This window comes from Artibeus jamaicensis, unplaced genomic scaffold (assembly GCF_021234435.1).
Source record: "Artibeus jamaicensis isolate MK-2021 breed Jamaican fruit bat unplaced genomic scaffold, CSHL_Jam_final contig_452, whole genome shotgun sequence".
Lineage (NCBI taxonomy): Eukaryota > Metazoa > Chordata > Mammalia > Chiroptera > Phyllostomidae > Artibeus > Artibeus jamaicensis.
Window position 1 is genome coordinate 6,255,067 of NW_026521837.1, and position 21,092 is coordinate 6,276,158.

At 37.8% G+C, this 21,092-nt stretch overlaps 2 protein-coding genes and 1 long non-coding RNA gene across 7 annotated transcripts in view; 2 read left to right on the forward strand and 1 right to left on the reverse strand.

The window, feature by feature from the left end:
- The window catches only part of HERC6 (HECT and RLD domain containing E3 ubiquitin protein ligase family member 6), a 63,017-nt gene extending 53,549 nt beyond the window's left edge, over positions 1-9,468 (forward strand). For all 3 annotated transcript variants that reach the window (XM_037141067.2, XM_037141068.2, XM_053666375.1), the window contains exons 19-23: positions 1,273-1,339; positions 2,491-2,561; positions 3,938-4,121; positions 4,210-4,312; positions 9,095-9,468. In XM_037141067.2, the coding sequence (XP_036996962.2) occupies positions 1,273-1,339; positions 2,491-2,561; positions 3,938-4,121; positions 4,210-4,312; positions 9,095-9,306 (637 nt within the window). In that variant the 3' untranslated portion in view covers positions 9,307-9,468. The remainder of the gene's footprint in view (positions 1-1,272; positions 1,340-2,490; positions 2,562-3,937; positions 4,122-4,209; positions 4,313-9,094) is intronic.
- LOC128627585 (uncharacterized) overlaps positions 1-13,198 on the reverse strand; it is a 37,201-nt gene extending 24,003 nt beyond the window's left edge. Inside the window, exons 1-3 of one of the 3 annotated variants that reach the window (XR_008391834.1) lie at positions 12,924-13,198; positions 11,058-11,149; positions 31-178 (exon numbers count right to left, since the gene is read on the reverse strand). This is a non-coding gene — a long non-coding RNA (uncharacterized LOC128627585). Of the gene's footprint in view, positions 1-30; positions 179-1,280; positions 1,972-11,057; positions 11,150-12,923 lie in introns of those variants that run through there. The other 2 variants (XR_008391836.1, XR_008391835.1) reach the window with 2 other exon arrangements.
- Positions 13,199-13,232: 34 nt separating this feature from the next.
- The window catches only part of HERC5 (HECT and RLD domain containing E3 ubiquitin protein ligase 5), a 47,051-nt gene continuing 39,191 nt past the window's right edge, over positions 13,233-21,092 (forward strand). The window contains exons 1-6 of the mRNA XM_037141066.2: positions 13,233-13,670; positions 15,671-15,791; positions 16,472-16,548; positions 19,019-19,240; positions 20,424-20,515; positions 20,773-20,903. Of these exons, the coding sequence (XP_036996961.2) occupies positions 13,403-13,670; positions 15,671-15,791; positions 16,472-16,548; positions 19,019-19,240; positions 20,424-20,515; positions 20,773-20,903 (911 nt within the window). The 5' untranslated portion in view covers positions 13,233-13,402. The remainder of the gene's footprint in view (positions 13,671-15,670; positions 15,792-16,471; positions 16,549-19,018; positions 19,241-20,423; positions 20,516-20,772; positions 20,904-21,092) is intronic.

Consider the following 21,092-nt stretch of genomic DNA (forward strand, 5'->3'; position numbering starts at 1 on the left):
TGACCCACATTCCCCACCTTCCCTACTCACCTGATCTCGCCCTATGCAACATTTTTTGTTTCCCTGGATGAAAAAAGTCTTCAAAGGGAAATATTTTGCCAATGTGGTAGAGGTGAAACAAAAAACAGCAGAAGCACTAAAAGGCATCAAAATTGACGAGTTCAAAAGTTGTTTTGAGCTGTAGAAAAAAATGTTGATAGGTGTATTGCATCAAATGAAGAGTACTTTGAAGGTGACTGAAGTTTAAACATGTAAGAATAAATACACAATTTTTAATAAATAAATTCTTGGTTTATTTTTGGTTCTACCTCATATCCTGTGAGGTAAATATGTCTAACATATGATAGATAGTGAATTAGTATCTCTGATGTATAAATATACAGGGGTAGGCAAAAGTAGGTTAAATTACCTGCCATCGTTACCTAAAAGATAAATCATAAGTAAGAATGTAAAATAATAACAATAATAATAAGATAAGTAACACAAATAAATCCTATAATAATTAATAAATAATACTAGAAAAAACTGTTTTGTGTACTCACAGCTGTAAACCTGCTTTTGCCAAACCTTTATATGTGTTATTACACAAATGTATATATGGTTAATCAAAAAATGAAAATATTCTCAACCTTACTAATAATCAAGGAAATACAAATGAAAATAAAATATCATTTTTCTGTTTATAGATTGACAGGTATTAAAAAGGTTTTCATAAAATATAGAGTGGACAACAGATTGGAGAACAGGATTCTCCTCTCATGTACTGCTAGTGGGAGAATAAACTGACTAGATTTACACTGTGTGCTCTGACAATCTAGATCAGGACTTAAGGAACCACTGACACTTGTCTGGATCACCCTTGGCTGTGGAACACTGCGTTGGTGTTGGAGGATGTGGAGCTGCATATAGGGTCACTACCCACTAGATGCCAGTAGCAACCCTCTAACTGTGACGACAAAAAAATGTCTCCAGATTTTTCCAAATGTCCCTGGGGAGCAAAATAGCTCCTAGTTGAAAATCACTGGTTTAGAGGAAGCTGCTCGTTTTTGTCATTTCCACCCAGACACAGCAGTGCCTGTTTAGCACTGGTCCAACCAATCAAAACTAGTAAATAGAGGTTAACGCCAGGAAGAAGGAGTGGGATGGTGAAAGAGAAATTTACATGGAATTTTATACATTTCTGTAGGGCCCCAAATTTTTCCATTGAACATTTATTACTTTTCAAATGTTACAAAATCAATTAATATAATTTTAAACCAAACTTTTCATTAGGAGTTTGCAAGAAGTTCTAAATTATCAGGCTGATGACATGGGAGAAGCACTGAACCTACAGTTTTCTGTGAGTACTCTCAACTGACTGTCATTGGTGCCAGTTCAATGCCAACAGGAATTCCCAGTTTGGGGTGTGGTGAAGGGAACTTTATTTGGTGCAAATCAGCTCAACTGTGAACACAGCACAGCTGTGAGGCAGCCCTTGGGGCCAGGCCTCTCTCTGGCCACTCTGCTCTGCTTTGCCCCTTGCCGGTCAGCTTTGTGCTGTGCTGGTCTGCTCCACTCTGCTCCAGTGAAACATCTTCAGTGTTTCAACTCAACCAGGGAAACACTGTCTTCAGTGGAAAGGGAAAGCACCCTCTCTGAGCCATATGGGAGGTGGCTTATATAGACAGAAGTCCCAGCCCCTGGTCCCTGATTACTCCATCCTTATGCACATGAGGACTCCAAATCCTTGCAGTTTGAATGGTTCAAAAGGCACTGTCCTGATTGGTTGGTAAAGATGTTGATAGGGATATAGTTGTGGTGGCTCTGATTGGATGTGGAAAACCTCAGTCCTATTGCTTGAGATGGGATTCCAGGAACTCCTTCATAAGGTCTGGCTCAGATGGCCAAAACACAGTAGGTAGGCAGTTCAGTGCAGAGGCAGGTTAGTTCAGTGCAGGCTTCTCCCTGAAGTGCAGTTTGTGGGTCAGGCCCCTGTGTAGAAATGGCTGCTAGGCTGTTTTGTTTTTAAAGTTAGCCACAGGGAGCCCTTCTTAGGAGGTACCTTCTTTCTCAGGGTCCACAGTACTAATGAACACCAGATTATAGTTTAGCATTAATCTTTCTAAAAAATAATTTTATTGCAATGTCTCAGATATGGAATACATTTTTTAAATGTATTTTACCTCTGTACTGTAAGACTTTCCCTCTACCTGCTCCTCACTGTATACCTTATGTCTGTATTCTCTCAAATAAACTAAAAATACAAGGTAATTTTTCAACTGATGTAAACAACTAAATGGATTGATGCATGCTTAAAAGTATTTTACAACATGTAATGGGGTAGATTTAAAATTTTTATATGTATTTAAAAGGCTGAACTACATAAATAATTATTTAGCTCCAAGTTATTAAAAATTTTATAGGAAAGACTATATTGGCAGTAATAGTATTATGGTTAATTATTCGGACTTACTTTCATGTTTGCTACCTGAATATATTTTCTCATCACAGATACACTGGGACCAAAAGGATGTTAATTTAACTACAAATGAGATCTCTATACTTGTGGACCAAACCAACAAGTAAGTTTTGAGATCTAGAATATCTGCTTTGAATACACATTAAGCAAAATTTACATCCCTTTACTTTATAAATGTATTTTTTAGTTTCTCAGATGATCATTTTAGCTCTTCATCTTTTAGAAAGAGGAAACAGTTACAGGGTAAGAGAAGTGGCAAAAGGGTCAGAATTAAATATTTCCTTTGCAGCACTTTTCATTAGTTATTCATTTAACAATTATTTTGGAGCCCCAACTCTGAAACACAACTTACTTTAGGTATCGGAGATATAGCAGTAAAAAAGGACAAAATCTCGAGCTTAAATTCCAGTAGGACAGAAAAACAATACCTGAATAAATTATGGTTACATAATAGAATATCAGATAAGCCTGGGTACTCTGAAGAAACTTAAATCCAGGTAAGATTCTAGGGAGTTACACGTAGAAGTATGTTAGAATCAACTGGTACCAGTTTGAGATCTGACTTAAATTTTTGAAAATGTTGAGAGTTGTTTAATTAGTAAAGTGTTAGTAGCCTGAAATCAGCCATGGTGGGAATATTTACACCACAAAAAATTGGCAAGTGGTGCCATGAGCATTCCCTCTTTCTCTTTCATTTTGGAAAACTGATTGTTAAACATTTACCGGCAAACCAATGGTTATAAGGGTTTGCATTGGTTATAAGGGAGGGCAGCAAGGGGTTGATTTTGATAGGAAGGATGCTTAAAGGGTGGGAGATTATCATGTTTCCGGTGGATATCTAGTACAAATACCTTCAGTAGCAAACCTGCCATCAGGAAATTCTTCATGTAGTGGAGAAAACAGACTTCGAATAAATAATTTTCACGCAGTGACATGTATTGTAAGTGTGGAAGGAAAGAGGAACAGAGGACCCACCCTTTCAATATGCACATAGTTCATATTGAAAGTTATGTGCATATTGGACTCTGATGAGTGATACAAGTTGCCAGGTAATGAGGAAGCACTGCATGCTGTGGCCTAAAAACAAGAGGGTGAGGCCAAAGATTCAAATCGAATTCAAATGGGAAGAGGCTGTCGAGTTTGACAAAGTTCAGTTCATGGAGGGCTTTTTCAGTCTGCTGTGGAGGATGGGCTCAGTCTTTGAAAAGCCTTTGAAGGATTTTAAGCAGGACAATGATATATTCAGATTAGTGTTTTTAAAGTATCATCCTGACTGCAACTAGGAAATGAGAGCAAAACAAAGTCTTAATCCTTCTGCTGTATTTATTCTCCAAAGTTCCTTCTTCTAGCTGAGCAGATATTTTTACATCCCTGAGTAGTACTAGGTTGTCTGGTGTGCAGAGGTAATTTACTATTCTTTCTCAATAGTCACTGGTGAAGTTATGTTATTGGCCTTTTTTTTGGTTTGTTTTTCTTAAGGAAAGACTACATTTCCAAGTGTGTTGATTACATTTTCAACACATCCATAAAAGACATTTATGAAGAATTTAAGAGAGGATTTCATAAAGTCTGTGACAAGGAGATACTTAGGCTTTTCCATCCTGAAGAACTAATGACAGCAATAGTTGGAAATACTGATTATGACTGGAAACAATTTGAAAAGGTTGGTAATAACTAAAGTGCCCCCAATTCTTCTGAACAACAGCTATATATTCCCTTTCAAACCCATTTTTCTCCCTCTTTTTCTCAAGAATTCAAAGTATGACACAGGATACTGTGAATCACATCCTACTATACTGATGTTTTGGGAAGCTTTTCACAAATTAACTCTGGATGAAAAGAAAAAATTCCTCTGTAAGTATTACAGTAATAGATGGATCTACATATATATATATATATATATATATATATATATATATATTAGAATTTATTTCTTTATCTTTAGAGGGGAAGGGAAGGAGAGAGGGAGAGAAATATCAATGTATGGTTGCCTCTCATGCGTCCCCTGCTGGGAACTGACCTGCAACCCAGGCATGTGCCCTGACTGGGAATCGAACCGCAATACTCTGGTTCGCAGGCCCGCGCTCAATCCACTGAGCTACACCGGCCAGGGCTTACAAATGTGGATTTTTTATTTTTTAATTCTGTATTTTTCCATTACCATTTATCCTGCTTATAGTCCCCCTCTCCTCTGAAATCACCACACTGTTGTCCATGTCCGTGAACCCTTTTTCCTTTCTGCTTGACCTGTCCACCCCCTTACCCTGCACCCCCCACCACCCAGAACTGTCAGTCTACTCTCTGTGAGTCTGTCTCTATTTTGCTTGTTAGCTCAGTTTGTTCCTTAGAGTCCACATATGAATGAAATCATATGGTATTTGTCTTTCTCTGATTGGATTCTTTCACTTAGTGTAATATTCTCCAGGTCCATCCACGCTGTTGCAAAGGGTAAATTTTTATTCTTTGTTATGGCCAAGTAGTGTTCCATTGTGTAAGTGTCCCATGGTTATTTTATTCATTCATCTACTGATGAACACTTGGGCTGCTTCCAGATCTTGACTATTGTAAATAACACTGCAATGAACATAGGAGTGCTTGTGTTCTTTGGAATTAGTATTTTGATTTTTTTTCAGATACATTCCCAGATATTTCTTTTGAAAAAGTAAATACTTGTGGTGGTTCATTTCTGTTAACAGTAAAACAAAGCTTATAACCCAAGTTCCCTACCTTCTAGACCAGTGTTTGATCTTTTACATAAGCTTGTTCCCCATTAAAAATGATACTAAAGATATCACTATTTTACTACATTCTCAACACTGACTCTAATTCCACCTTCAATTTTAGTGTGCAACCACTTTCCTCAGTGTAGTTGGCTTCTAAATCAAGCCTTTTTATCTTACATTCCCATCTTCATTTAATTATTTAATTCCTATGAAGTTAGGACAATGTAAACTATCTCTAAGAATATTTTAGAAATAATAATAATAATAGCAGTGACCACTGATAATAACAGCATTTATTGTTTATTCTTTGCCAGGCGTTATAGTGACCACTTTGTATCTGCTGTTTCCCTTTATCCTCATAGCAACCTTATGAGATAGGTACTTATTTTTTCCCATTTCAGGTTTGAGGAAAAAGAGGCTTAGAGCATTTAGTAGCTTGCCTATGTTCAGAAAGCTGGTGAGTGTCAAAACCAGAATTTGAACCCAAAAGCTGACCCAAAGCCTAGGCTATTGACCACTAAGTTCTGTGGCCTTGGGCTATGAGAATTCTTAGTGGGAACCATAAGGGTTCTCTAAAATAGAAATGACATTCTCTCACCACCTCATCCCATTTTCAGTTCCTCCTCTGATACACAACTTTCTTCTCAGTATTTCTGTTGCTACTGAGGATGCTGGAGGACAATTCCAACTTCTCCACAAACCCAACCAACCTCTCCACAAGCCCAGACTACTTTTATTTTTTAATTTTTAACTTTTTTATTTTTAAAGTATTTTTATTGATTATGCTATTATAGTTTTCCCAATTTTTCCTCCTTTATCCCCCCTCTACCTGCTCTCCAACCCTCCTGCATTTCCCTCCTTAGTTCATGTCCATGGGTTGTACATATAAGTTCTTTGAGTCCTCGTTTCCTATACCATTTTTAATCTTTCCCTGTCTATTTTATGCATACTAATTATGCTGCTTCTTTCCTGTACCTTTTCCTCTGTATTCCCAATGAACTCCCTCTGTGTGATGTCATTTCTCTGATTCTGTTCCTGTTCTGGTTGTTTGCTTAGTTTTTGTTTTTGTTGTTGTTTTTCTTTTAGGTCCATTTGTTAATAATTGTGAGTTTGCTGTTATTTTACTGTTCGTATTTTAATCTTTTTTTTCTTAGATAAGTCCCTTTAATGTGTTTCATGGTGATAAGGGCTTGGTGATGATGAACTCCTTTAAGTTGACCTTATCTGGGAAGCACTTTATCTGCCCTTCCATTCTAAATGATAGCTTTGCTGGAGAGAGTAATCTTGGATATAGGTCCTTACTTTTCAGGATTTCAAATACTTCTTTCCAGCCCCTTCTTGCCTGTAAGGTTTTTTTTGAGAAATCACCTGATGTCTCATTTTCTCTTGCTGCTTTTAGGATTTTCTTTGTCTTTAATTTTGGGTAACTTAATGATGATGTGCCTTGGTGTGTTCCTCTTTGGGTCCAACTTCTTTGGGGCTCTCTGGAGTTCCCGGAAGTCTATTTCCTTTGCCAGATTGGGAAAGTTTTCCTTCATTATTTGTTCAAATAAGTTTTCAATTTCTTGCTGCTGTTCTTCTCCTTCTGGCACCCCTATAATTCAGATATTGGAATGTTTCAGGTTGTCCCAGAGAATCCTCAGCCTCTCTTCATTTTTTTGGATTCTTGTTTCTTCATTCTGATCCAGTTGGATGTTTATTTCTTCTTTCTGTTCCAAATCGTTGCCTTGAATCCTGGTTTCCTTCTTGTCACTGTTAGTTCCCTGTATATTTTGCTTTATTTCATTTTGGGTATCTATGATTTTTTTCATTTTTCGACCAAGTTCAATCGGTTCTGTGAGCATTTTGATTATAAGGGCTTTAAATGCTCCATCAGATAGGTTGGCAATCTCCTCATTGCTTAGTTGTGAGGTTTTGCTGTGTTCTTTCATTCGGGCCATATTTCTTTGTATTGGCGCACATTATAGGTTGTAAGGGGAGGGGCTTAGGTATCCTCCCCAGGCAGGGCAGCCCTCTTTGCTGCACTGCCTGTAAGGGAGGGGCCAGAGAGGGAACAATGCACAGCTTGCCTGCTGGTGTCTAGTGCACTCTCCAACAGACTCTGCTGTCAGACCGGAAGTACCTCCCACCATGGCACCCCAGCCTTAGCTCAGTCAGCTCTGAGTCTCAGTTTTCCCCTTAAGTCAGTCCCTGCTGTGCAGCTCCATGGAGCTGGGCAGCCAGCCCCATCCCTCACCTGCCTCGCCGTGGTTTTTCTGAGTTGACCTGTACAGTCCTCCTTATTGGTTTGGTTGTTTTGGTTGATTTTTTCCTTAATTCTTTGGTTGTCAGAGTTCCATGCAGCTTGAATTTCTGGCATTTTTGGCTGTTCACTGACTTTAGATTGGTTGTTATCCTCCTTTTGTTCATGTGAGGAAGCGAAGGGTTTCTACCTATGCCTCCATCTGGGCTGGAACTCCCAAACTACTTTTATGATCTTCTCTCTTAATGGGAAATGTGTACTTCAGCCCAGTGGTTCCACTGTGCGTACTTTCATATCTGTACATTCAAGTGAGTTCACATATAATTTAGGCTTTTCCTTAGGATTTCCTCCCCTGCTTTGAAAGGTTACTCAGCTCCTCTCCAAGAGAATTAATCAGCCATATGTGGCCTCTGTAAAGCCTCCCCAGCACAGCACCTCTCCCCCTGACTGGAGTCTTAGGGCTTTCATTAGCGCCTTCACCTCATACTTCTTGGCTGAGCTAAAATAAACTTTTCTGTATCTTGCTATTACCTTTTTATGTACAACCTGGGGGTTAGGGATGCTGATTCCCCCTGCCACGCACACACACAGAATCGAAAGTCTGTGTATAACTTTTGACTCCCCCAAAACGTTACTACCAAGAGCCTACTGTTGACCAGAAGCCTTACCAATAACATACACAATAGATCAACACATGCTTTGTATATTATATGTATTATATACTGTATTCTTCCCATAAAGTAAACTAGAGAAAAGAAAATGTTATTAAGAAAAAGGAAAATATATTTGAAAGGTTTTCTTAGGCTCCACTGAGGAAGAAATGCCAATCAGCCACAAAGTTAGGCAGTATAGAGCTTTACTGGGGTTTGCGCACCCAGGCGAGGTTTCCCAGCCCACAGAGTGGGGCCAGGGAAGTTGCACCCAAGCAGGGACTATGGCAGGGTTTTATTTTGGTTGGCTCTCTTTGTGGGAGCTGGGGATTGGTCCCCTTTGAACAAAGCGGCAATACATCATTGGTGGTTCTCCTTGGGCTCAGGCTGCTATGCAGATAAGGCCCGCCCTTTTGGCTCTCTGGTTTGACATCAGACGTCTTTTCCAGGTTGTAGTTCAGCTGTCGTTTTACCCTACCCTGCCCATCCTAACAATATTTATGGTATTTACTGAAAAATATCTGCATATATATATATATATATATATATATATATATATATATACCACAAAGTTCAAACCCATCTTGTTCAAGGATCAACTTGTATGTAATTTCCCCCCAACTAGACTGTGAACTCACTGAGGACAAAGACCAGATATCATGATTTTTCTGTGCTCTACATGGTCCCATGTAGGTCTCTCTGCACAAGGGTACCCAATAAATATTTACTGAACAAAGTGATTAATTTCCTCCTTTTTAAAAAATGTTTTGGTCTTGCTAAGAAATTTTTTTAAAAGATTTTATTTCTCTTTAGAGGGGAAGGGAAGGAGAGGAGGAGAGAAATATCAATGTATGGTTACCTCTCGTGCGTCCCCTGCCGGGAACTGGCCTGCAACCCAGGCATGTGCCCTGACTGGGAATCGAACTGCGATCCTTTGATTCACAGGCCCACACTCAATCTACTGAGCTACACCAGCCAGGCTCGCTAAGAAATATTTTAACTAAAGATTTCTCCTTTCCAGTTTTTCTTACAGGAAATGATAGGCAGACTGTAAGAGGATTACAACAAATGGAAATCATATTTCAATGTCCTGAAACTTCCAGTGAAAGAGATAACCCACAATCACTTGTATGTCATAATATTCTGCGCCTCCCTAAATATTCTACAATGGAAAGAATGGAGGAAGCACTTCGATTAGCCATCAACAGCAACAGAGGATTTGTTACACAGTAATAGTGATCTCTGAGAGTCTCAATGAGGCCTCAGATTCTCAGGCCACTCTCACTCATCCATTCTGATGTTCTTCTTAGGTCTAATTAGTACAAACGGTTGATGGATTTTTTTATTAGAATTAATATATGTTAAGATAAGCAATAAAGTGATGAATCAAGATAATATTTTTAATGAATCAACATTTCTTAATTCCTAAGCTTGCTATTGAAATATTTGTTTTTTAGTGAATTATTTCCTGAACAATTATAATTTTAAAATAAGCCAATTAAAAGCAAATAACTGTTTTTAAAAATACTGTGCATCTAATAAATACTGCTTGCAAATATGAAAGTTTGAAAAAAAATTAAAAATGTAAACTAATTCAACTCAAATTTGAGGCACATATATGTGTATTTTATATTTTGAAATGTCTCATTTTTTAACCAACTGCTACATAATTTATTTCAAAATCTAAATTTTAAGAGATTCATTAATTCATTAAATAATTACTTATGCTCAATACTATATTCCAAGAGTCATTCTTTATTCTTTTGAAAGATTCTATTTATTTATTCTTAGAGAGGAGAATGGAGGGAGAAGGAGAGGGAGAGAAACATCAATGTGTGGTTGCCTCTTGCATGTCCTCTACTGAGGACCTGGCCCACAACCCAGGCATATGCCCTAGGCTGGGAATCCAACCAGCGACCCCTGGATTCACAGGTCAGCACTCAATCTACTGAGCCATACCAGCCAGGTCAAGAATCATTCTAAGTATAGATATCATTATTCTGGTTAAAGGCTGAGCCCAACCAGAAACTCTTGCCTATATATAGTTAGGGAAATGGGAAGAACCTGAAATATGTTTCAGTATCATGGCTACAGAATAAATTTTTAAAAAGACGTAAGTATGGTTGGTGATGGCCAGTGAATTTTTTGGACCAATTAAATTTTAAGTTTTAAACTGTAAGTTGTTCTATGAATGCCTAGTTATCCCAAACCACACACAGAACCTTGTATTGATGGTAGTTTGGGAGAGGAAAGGCTATAGGGTGAAGTCCACATTGGGTGCTAATATGGAAAGAGGACAGGGTCACCTGAGGATAGACAGAATAAAGAATTCACCAAAAACACTAGTGAAGTGGTCATAAGCCCTCAGCAAATCCTCACGGTTAGTTTGGAGAGGTTTGGTTTCTACAACAAATGGAATGAAAGCAGAGATGTAGTCCTCCTGACTTTTAAGGGAAAAGGTAATTTTTACATCTTAAGGATCCCCATTCTGCTGACTTTTGGGTTGTGTTCTTCAGGTCTTTCACCCCGGACATTACTTTTTTCTAATGCAAATGGATGAACTGTACTAAACATTCTTTACATACTCTTTCAGAAAACAGAGAAAGAGGAAACACTTCCCAGTTAATTCTATGAGGCTAGCATTATCCTAATACCCAAACCGGACAAAGACATTGTCGGGGGGTAGGGAGGACTATGAATACCTTTCATGAACACAAACACAAAAATCCTTTATAAAATTGTAACATATCAAACATATCCAATAAACTATAAAAAGGATAATACTTTGCAACTAAGTAGGGTTTAATCCCAAAATGCATTTGAAAAGCTATTGTATTTTACCATAACAGACAAAAAGTCATATAATTACCTCAATAGAGGCAGAAAAAAAATTGACAAAATTTAATAGTTATTCATGGATGATAACTAGGACCAGAAGAAAACTTAACCTGTTAGAGCTTACACACAGCTAACTTAATACTTACGGGTGAAAGATATTGCTTTTCTACTAAAGTTGGGAACAAGGCAAGGATGTCTTCTGAGTGCTTCAACATTGTGCTAGAAATACTAATCCGTACTATAGGGCAAAGAAAAGAAAAAGAAAAGGCATGCTGGTTGGAAAACAAGAAGTAAAACTATCTTATTTATAGATTACCTGGTCATCTATGTGTTAAGATTCTAAAGGATGTACAAAACTATTAGAACTACTAAGTAAAAATTAAAAAGGTATCAGGATTCGAGGTAAATATATAAAAATGTGTTTCAATATATACTCAATAATTATAAATTGAAATTTTAAAAAGTATCATTTGCAATATCAACAAAGAATAAATACCAAAGGTTAAAATTGTTAAGGATAAATTTAACAAATTATGTTAGAATATTCATTTAAAACTAGAAAATATAGGTGAAAGAAATTAAAGATTTAAATTAACTGAGAGGGATATATATGAACATGGACAGAAGAATCAATATTATTGGCATGTCATTTCTTTCTAAATTGATCTTACTTAGCATAATTTCAAAATCCCTGCAGTCTATTTTTTAGAAATTGATAAACTGATCCTAAAATGTATATGAAAATGCAAAGGACCTAGAATAACTAAAACCACACTGAAGGACAATGGTGGAGCACCTGAGTGATTTTAAGACTTACTTAGAATCTACAGTAATCAAGGCAGGGTAGTGCTAGAGTAAAAATAGACATGTACATCGATAGAACACAATAATAAGTTCAGAAATAAATCCAATCATATGGATCAACAAAGTTTTGACACAGATGCCAAGGCAATTCAGTGAGGAAAGGTAAGATGGAACAATCGGAAATCTGTAAGGAAAAAATAAATAAACCTCTACCTTTTCTCACACCATAAGGAATAACTCATTTGAAATGTTACAAAGACCTGAAAGTATAAAACTTCTTGAATATTTAAGGAAATATTTGTAACCTTGGGTTAAGCAGATTCCTTAAGTAGGGCAAAAAAAAAAAAGGCATCAACTACGAAAGGAAAAAATATATACTGCATCCCAATTAAAAACTTCAACTCTTCAAAATACACTTTAATAAAATTAAAACATTTCAAAACATGTAATAAAAGAAACATTTCAAAACATGTAATAAGACTATAGAATATAAAGAACACTTATCAAGAGCTTTTAGATAATAAGCAATTTAATTAATAAGTGGGCAAATGCTGTGAACAGACAATTCACCAAAGAAGAGGTCAGCAATAATCCGCACATGAAAAGTTGCTCAACATCATGAATCATTAGGGAAATGGAAAGTACAGTAGGAGACCACAACAGACAATAGCTAAAATTTAAAAAGACTGACAATACCAAATGTTGATGAAGATACAGAGCGACCTGAACTCCCATAAATTACTGGAGGCAATGCAAAACGGGATAGCACTTTGGAAAAGTTTGGCAGTTTCTTATAATATTCATGTACTTACGATACATCACAATTCCATTTTTAGGTACTTACTTTTCTCTCCAAAGGAAAACATTTATCCACTAAAAGATTTGTTCACAAATATTCAGGGCACCTCTATTCACTGTAGTCAAAAACTAAAAGGACTGAAATGGATTGGTGAATAAATTGTGGTCTACCCTTATAACGGAATACCACTCAACAGTAAGAGGGAACTTTGAACGAAATTCAGCAGGATGAATCTCAAAAGCATTGTGCAAAATGAAAAAAAGGCATACACAAACGCCTTCGTACGTTTTATTCCACTTGCAAGAAATTCTGGAAAATACAAAAACTACATTGCCAGGCGCCGCGGTGCAGACAGGCTGCACAGTTATTTCTCCCTTTCACGTTTACCTCAAAGTTTAGCTCTCGTTACCTCAATAGTTCCGGGAAACTCTGCAAGTCCAGCCTTGTCAGAGCTCTTTCTAAAAGAAATTCAGTGTTTCTTCGAAGGCCATTTGATTCAGGAGTTCAAATGGTCACTCCCGCCCGGGGCCAAAGGACACTTTCTCCGCACCGACCGTCAACCTGAACACTTTCCATCTCCTGGTTTTCTAAAGGAGTTTCGGTTTCTTTTTCCTTTTCGGTTTTGGACCTGCCCCCTTAAAAAAACAACAATGCCTTTCGTTTCCCACGCGAACGGTCGGCCCCGCCCCCAAAGTAGACGTAGGGATTCCAGCGTCCGAGCGGAGGCAGATGAGTAGCGGCTCTTGTACCTCGATGCCGCAGGGCTGCGAGCTCTCCGGTTTCGCACCGCGACGCCCTCTTTCCTTTGGCCTCTCGGGCTACTGAACTTCCCTCTCCTCTGAAGGTCGGAACGGCACAAGTGCGGTTCTGGAGCCCTGGGAAGCGGCGATGGAACAGAGGCCACCAAGGATGTCGGCGGGCGGCTCGCGACCGGGGTCCCGTCCTCCCGCCGCGTGCCGGCCGTCGGCGGAGCCGAAGGGTGCGCAGCTCTGGCTCTTTCCCAGCGCCCCGGGCCTCAGCAGCGTGCTGTCGCGGAGGTCGGAGGAGACCCGCCAGTTGTGCTGTGCGCTCGGTCGCCTGGCGGTGCTGGAGCGCGGCGGGGCCGGCGTCCAGGTGCACCAGCTGCCGGTGGGGAGTGACGGCGCCAAGAAGCCAAGTAAGTGAGTGGGGCCGGGAAACGCCAGTTCGGCCCTCCGGCCTCGGGACGGGTTGTGAGGGTAGGCGTCCTGGGCTCCGCAGCGGCACCGAAACTTCTCTCCGGCGTGGCCGGAGTCGTGAGGTCCTTCTCTAAATGAGGAAAGCTCCTAAGTGGACACGGCGCGGCGGTGGTACGCGGTCGCCACAGAAACGCAGCGGGCCCGGGTTCGTTTCTCGCGTTCCGTGCCTGAGGCAGCCGAGAGCTCTCCTGGGTCCCGTACCCAGCCGGCGTGGGGTTTACGGGGCCGGTAGCGACCGCTGGACGGTCCTCTCCGCAGGGTCGCCGCGGGGAAGGAGAGCGTGTTCAGGCAGCATCTCCACTTCAGCCAGTCTGCCTTTGTCGTTGGTTTCTGACCCAAGTTTAGTTTTCACTTGCCCCTGTGTGGAACGTAGCGACTCCGAGTTTGTGAGCTTTGTAGAATACCGCGTTCTCGACGGCAGTGGTGTAACACTAGCCTGCGGTTGCACTTCTCCGACGGGGTAGTCTCCGTAGAGATGGAGTCGGGTACTGCGGCGCCGACTTCGCAGGTCGGGGAGAGCAAATGGCCGCGCTCGCAACTCTGAAAACTTTTGCCCCTCTGTGGAGGGAAGAAAATGATGATTTTTTGTTCGTTTTCCTTTTAACTTGAGCGAAGTGGAGCATCTTTTCTTTCTTTCTTTTCTTTCTTTTTTTTTTTTTTTTGTGAGTCATTTGCGATCCTTTTTGGTGAACTATCTGTTTGTGTATTTGCCTGGCTTTTTAAAAAATTTGAGTTTTTCTTACTAATAGGAAAGAGTTATATGAACATTAAGTAAGAATAGCCCTTTGTCTATCATATATTGCTGTAATATTTCTCTCAACTTGCATTTAATTGATGTTATTTTATAGTGTGCGTCATCAATCTATTATTTTAAGGAGGCTTACGGATTTTGTGTTATGTTGGAAAGCTGTCCATACCAAGTTTTTTTTAATGCGCTCATCTTTATAGAAATTTTAACTTTTTAGTTTTAAAGTTAAAATTTTTGATAACCTTGGCTGTTATTTTCATTTAAGGAGTGAGGTAGGGGGTATACATGTATTTGTGTTCTAATGGTCACAGGGTTTCCCAATCAATACCTTTTTTTTTAATAATGCTTTTTTTCAACTGATTTGAAATGCTGGGTCTCTAAAAATTGTTAGTCTGTTAGACCATTTTTTCTTTATTACCAAAGTGTTTTGTTTCTCCTAGCATGTATAATGTGAAGTGGTTTGTGCTTAGATATTTTACATGAATAGGTTCTATTTTCGACTTCATTGGAACTAAAGAGTGAAACAAGGCCCCAAATCTACTATATCCTACTTTAATTTTTGTGATAAAACTAAATGAGATAAGAGTAAATGTTAACTAGTGAACAATTTTAAATCTCTTAACTTTTAGAAAGAGCTAAATATACACTAATATCAATAAAATTTTTTAATAGCATCCTCTTTTAAAATAATCCCTCAGACATCATGTTAAGAATGTAGGCCTTGGTTCCTCTATGAAGCATCCAGGAGGGGTTTATTATCGTTAATTGTTGTGTTTTTGGAAAGAGTAGGTCTCAGAATATACAATATGTTTGCTCCTACAATGAATTATGTTGATTAAATTTTGTATTTTCTTAATAGACTTTTTCATTGCTGTCACTTATAATTTAGTTTTTCCGTCCCAACTTATTAAGCAGGAATCTAATATCAAATTTTAATTGTCTTTTTAAAAGACATACTCAATAACAAAGTATGCATCAATACATTCTCAATTTAAAAAAAACGTCCAAGGCAATAATCATTGCTAATGTGTCTGCTTTTTGTACTTGAATTTTCTTTAAAGACAAGACTATGTTAAGTCAAAGGTCGTCTAGTTGAGATTTTTTCCAGTTGTTGAAGTGTATTGTAATAAAATCAATGATAATCAATAATAATCAGAGTGATGATAGTTCCTGGTTGGATTTGCTCTGCAGAGTGCATTAAGTTAGGAAAAAAAATGAAGATACATTCCGTGGACCAAGGAGCAGAGCACATGCTGATTCTATCCTCAGATGGAAAACCATTTGAACACAACTATAACATAGAATGTGAAAGGTAGGGAACAATTTTTAATTAAAAATTATTTAAATTTTACTTAAAAGGCAATCATAATTTCTGTAGTAAAATATTAATTTATATGATTCTAGCCTTTGCTTTATATAGTGACATCGTAAATAAACAATGAATTCTGAACTGACCATGAGTAAACTACAAACCAATTTATGTTGCTAGGGCACTTACCGTGTGTTGCTTTGATATTTAAAGGAAATGTTTGGTTAGTCTGCTTAGCCCCAAATTGGACTTTCAAATTTATTAACTCATAATAATCCTAGCAATTAGAATTCTAGAATAAAAGTTTTCAACCTAGGAGAAAAATACATTATTGTGGAATGATTTGTGACACTTTCTCCTAGTAGATATTATGAATTAGAAATTCTTTTTATCTTATTAGTATCTTCTTATCATCTTATTTCTGCATCATAAAATTATATTGTTTGCAAAAATCTTAGAATCATCTAAGTAGAATTGTAACTATATAGTGCACATTCTTTTCCTCTTAAACCACTAATTAAAATATCATATTTTTATAATAGTTTTAGAAACACTAAATGTGAAGCAGTACATTGTAATTTTTTTCTTGAGCTTCAATTCTAATTAAATACAATTAATAATTCTAACATTGATGTTGTGACTTTCATTCCTATGGTGATATAAAATATATTTTCTTTCATCAGACTTCAGTGCATTTTACAAGAAAAATATATAATTCAGATCACATGTGGAGATTACCATTCTCTTGCACTCTCAAAAGGTACTTTTCTGCAATATTAATTGTATTTTACAGGAAATGTGTGTATGTGTAGAACTAATAGAATGTCTATGTTTTACTTTATAACAGGACAGAAATATGGTTTTGAATTTAATGTGGTTCAGAGCACTGTTCTTAAAGGAGATATAAAGTGAGAGAACTGTTGGACCTATAAAATCTTTAGATTTCCATAATTACTGTTCCTACAGTAATTTTATTCTGTCAAATGACAAAACAAAAACAATTTAGTAATGAGTTTGATGTTCTTTATTTAAGGGGTAAATGATCCATGAATTGGGGAGTATAGTTCCTCACAAGCAGTGGAGCATTCTTCCTCGAGATTTTGGGCAAGAGCAAATTTTATAGGGCACTAGAAGACCAAATTTGGAAATAGGGAGTGATTGACTAGGGTTGTGTATCTGACTTTATTTAGGAGATCAAGGAAATAAGTATAGAGTCCAGAGTTGGCTTGATATTTGGGGATCGACTGCCTGGATGTACTGTTTTTCTGGTCAAGTAGAGCATGTATAGAAACACGAAAATTTGATTGACATGGCACCCCAGACAGGAGCAGCTCCATCTTGGGTCTAGAGATTTATTTCATCAGTTTCTTGTTTTATTTTTCAAAAATGAAAATATTCTGAATAGTCAAATCATTCTCTCTGTATTCATGACCAGACACACAGGCCAGCCTTTTCCAGAACCTTTTTTACCCTTTTCTTAGTGCTCTTCCAACTCCCATGGCAGAAGCTCAGAGTCCCTTGGCTCTGCTTCTGTGGCCAGTTGGCAGACCCCTGATGGGTTTTCATATTACCTTTGAAATTCAGGCATTCTCCCTAGCCCTTTATTATTTCCTGTTTCTTATCAGACACTATAATGGATTGTTTCCTAAAGACACTTGACCATGGAGGAATAATTAAGATAGGAGGGTGAAAGAGCGAAATTTGGGGTCGAGGAAAATTTTTTTAATGTGTAGGATAGACATAAACTGAATGGAAGCTGGGATTCAAAGAAAGTAAATAATCAAGTATTTGACCTGTTTTGAAGGCCCTATGGAAATTTCAGGGCATGAACTTGTATTGGAAATAATTGGCCTGATAGTTTGACTTCATCCATTCGTGAACATATATTTAATTTTGAGTATCTACCATGTTCAGGTTATGATGGTGAAGCAGACACACTGTGCCTTCTAGAACTCCAGGGTCTAGTGATGTGGCAGGGAGGGGATGTTCAAGGTTTATTGCTGGTAAATCCCATCTAGGAAAAAGGATAGTTGGGGAAACAAGAAATGAAACCGCATTCTCATAATTATATTCTTGGTGGCCAAAAGGTTCATCATGATAATTATGTTAGGAGGACAGGCTCTGCCACTAGATCTTACATAGTATCTTGCAAAGAGGTATCTGGTAAACGTTAATTCTGATATATTTTTCAGGCTTCATTAGTTTTTGTTAACTCTGTTACATATTGGCTAAAAACTTTTCTTTAAAAATATATTTCATATATTCAATTAATGGAAGAAGGTGCTGGTTCTTTTAAGATACTGTGTGGAATTTCAGCTGTACTTTTTTTAATGAATATTTATAGTACCTTTATTGAGAATCAGCAGAAATTAGAAACAAACCAAAGGTACTTTGGCTAGTTAATGAAGAGAAACTGCCATATTACACCATGGAGTACCACTTCACAATACAAAAGAATGGACTTCTGATAAATGCACCATCAAATGTATTTTAAGTTGTTTATTTAGGATCTTTAGGCACATTAAGAAGATGGGGTTCACACAGAGAAAAAAGAGTGGTTTTAGGTTTTTATCTAGATGTAAAATGTTTTTGTTTTCCATAGGCCTATGCTCTGGGTTTTTAAAAATAAGTATTTCTTGAATTTAATTATAATGTGTTCACATAGCTTCATCCTGCCTGTCTTTTTCTGTTTGGGCTTCTGTAACAAATATACCATAAATTGGGTGGCTTAAACAGGAGAAACTTCTCACAGTTCTTGAGGCTGGAAGTCCAGTTCAAAGTGCCAGCACATTTGGTGACTGATGAAGAACCATCTTATCCAGTGGAAAGGATAAGAGAGCTCTCTGAGGCCTCTTATTCGGGCACTAATCCCATTCATAAGGGATCCACTCTCACAATTTCGTCTAACTTTAATCACCTCCCAAAGGCCCCACCTCCTAATATCATCACATTGAGGGTTAAGATTTCAGTGTATGAATTTGGGGAAGACACAACCACTTAGTCCATAATGCTACCCTTTTGGGTAGAAAGTAAGGAAGTATAACTGTTACTGCTAATAAGATTCTCTGGTTTTTCTGATTTAGAAATATGGGATTTAAGAAGTCATGTCAGTTTGAATGTAAGGGTTTGTAATAGTATACCAGTAATATGGATTGTATATGTAATGCCCTAGGGTAATGTCTGCTGTGTTTTAAACTTAATAAGACAGCATTTTCTTTGTTTATGTCAAGGTGGTGAACTTTTTGCATGGGGACAGAACTTACATGGCCAGCTTGGACTTGGAAAAGTACTTGACTCAACCCCTACACCACAGATTGTGGAGCACCTCTCTGGAGTCCCCTTGGCTCAGATTTCTGCAGGGAAAGCCCATAGCATGGCTTTATCTATGTCTGGAAACATTTATTCATGGGGAAGAAATAATTTTGGACAACTAGGCCTGGGCCACACCAACAGTATGGAAACATATTTTGAAATTCATGTTATCAACATAGTTTTTTGTTAGATAATTAATGAATTTAATGCAGACATTCCTTCTAAAAATGGTTGAAGTCCTCACTTTTATTTTTACTGTTCTTCCTGGTTATCTCTCTGTGTTCAGGACAGAGTCAGTTTAAAAGTCATGCATAGTGTGGAAGTCCTTGCTCTGGGGATTGGAACACCTGGATTGTGGTTCCCATTTCACAGTTAACTAATTGCAGGGCAATTAGTTACTTACAGTTTTCCTCTAGGCCTTATTTTTATTTTCTGTAAAGTGATGAGTTTGGATGAAATGACCTTCAGGGTACATGTGCACTTAACTGTCTATTAATATAATTATATTATGACCAAAGGATACTAACATTTTATCTTAGAAACTCACATATCCCAATCATATTGTATAAGCCATTAGTTATATCTGTGCACATACACACATGGGTGTGTACACAATAAAACATGTACCACAATTCCCATTATTGAACTACCTCCACATAGTAGATGACAGAACAACTTATGTTGTCTAACACCTTGTTAGAGTTTTCAGGTGTAGCAGATTGCATTGATTTATCATCTCTGGTAATGTACACTTATTCTCCTGAGTTATGGTCAAACACTGCATTTCTACTTGATGTCCCATGCTAATTACTCAGGAGAACCCATAAGTCAGTGTTAGAAAAATATTCAAAGGGGGCAAAGGAATAAAGGGCAGTCAGACTGTTTTCACTGAATGTCTTAAGTGTTTTGACAAGAAAATAATCACGAAAGAAAGAAGGCATAGGGTGAGGCAAGGACACCATAGTAGAGAATTGAAAACAAAAAAAAATTCATCAAAAAGGATAATTTTCTTTGGGAATTGAAAATATCAGATATCTTGCAATTACAGTTAATCAGGCTAGGTTAAAAAGAGGAGAATTGGCTCTGGAAAATGGCTTGATACTTTCACAGGCGAGTACCCCCAAATGTGGTCTTTTACCATTGCCCAATCCCACCCTTAAGCCTAAATACACCTATGTAGAGCCTTTCTTGTCACAGTGTGTTGGAAACTATTGCTTTTATGCTGAGAGGAAGTATTCCAGGTATTTTACCAGCAACACAGAACTCTAGTGTGAAATTCAGCATGTCCTTTTGGTCACTTCAACTATTCTTTCCTTTGTGTAGATGAAGATTTTCCTTCCCTTATTGAAGCACTGGAGAGTCAGAAAGTTGAATTCCTTGCTTGTGGTGGCTCTCACACTGCTGTGCTTACAAAGGTGCGTGTCCTCACGTTTCCCTGACTATACTTTTGGAAGAACACTTTGTAGTGGGGAAAGCACTAGAACATCTAGGTGTGGGTAGTTAGTGTTCCCCAGGGAGTAAAGGTCATCATTTCCCACAAACCAGGCTGTCTTCCTGGTAACTGAGGGTTTTGCTTGACTGTTTTTTAATTTTCACCAGTGCCTTTATTATCAGTGAATACAATTTACGTGTCATGCTTCTTCAGAATCTCATAAAAATTCTGTTTCCTTAGGATGGGCTCCTGTTTACATTTGGTGCTGGAAAATATGGGCAGCTTGGTCACAATTCAACAGAGAATGAGTTAAAACCCTGTTTGGTGACTGAGCTTGTTGGAAATAGAGTGACCCAGATAGCATGTGGAAGGTAAGTTGTAAAGTGTTGATGAACGTTGATAAAACGTATATGATAAATCTAGGTAGAAAGTTTAATAAAAGTTCCATTGGTTGAGATAAAAGTATTAAACATTTTGAAATGGGTGAAAATGCCTAATTTACATTATTATTGATAGATAATCATAGTTTTTATTTAGTATACATAGTTGTTTTCTTTTTG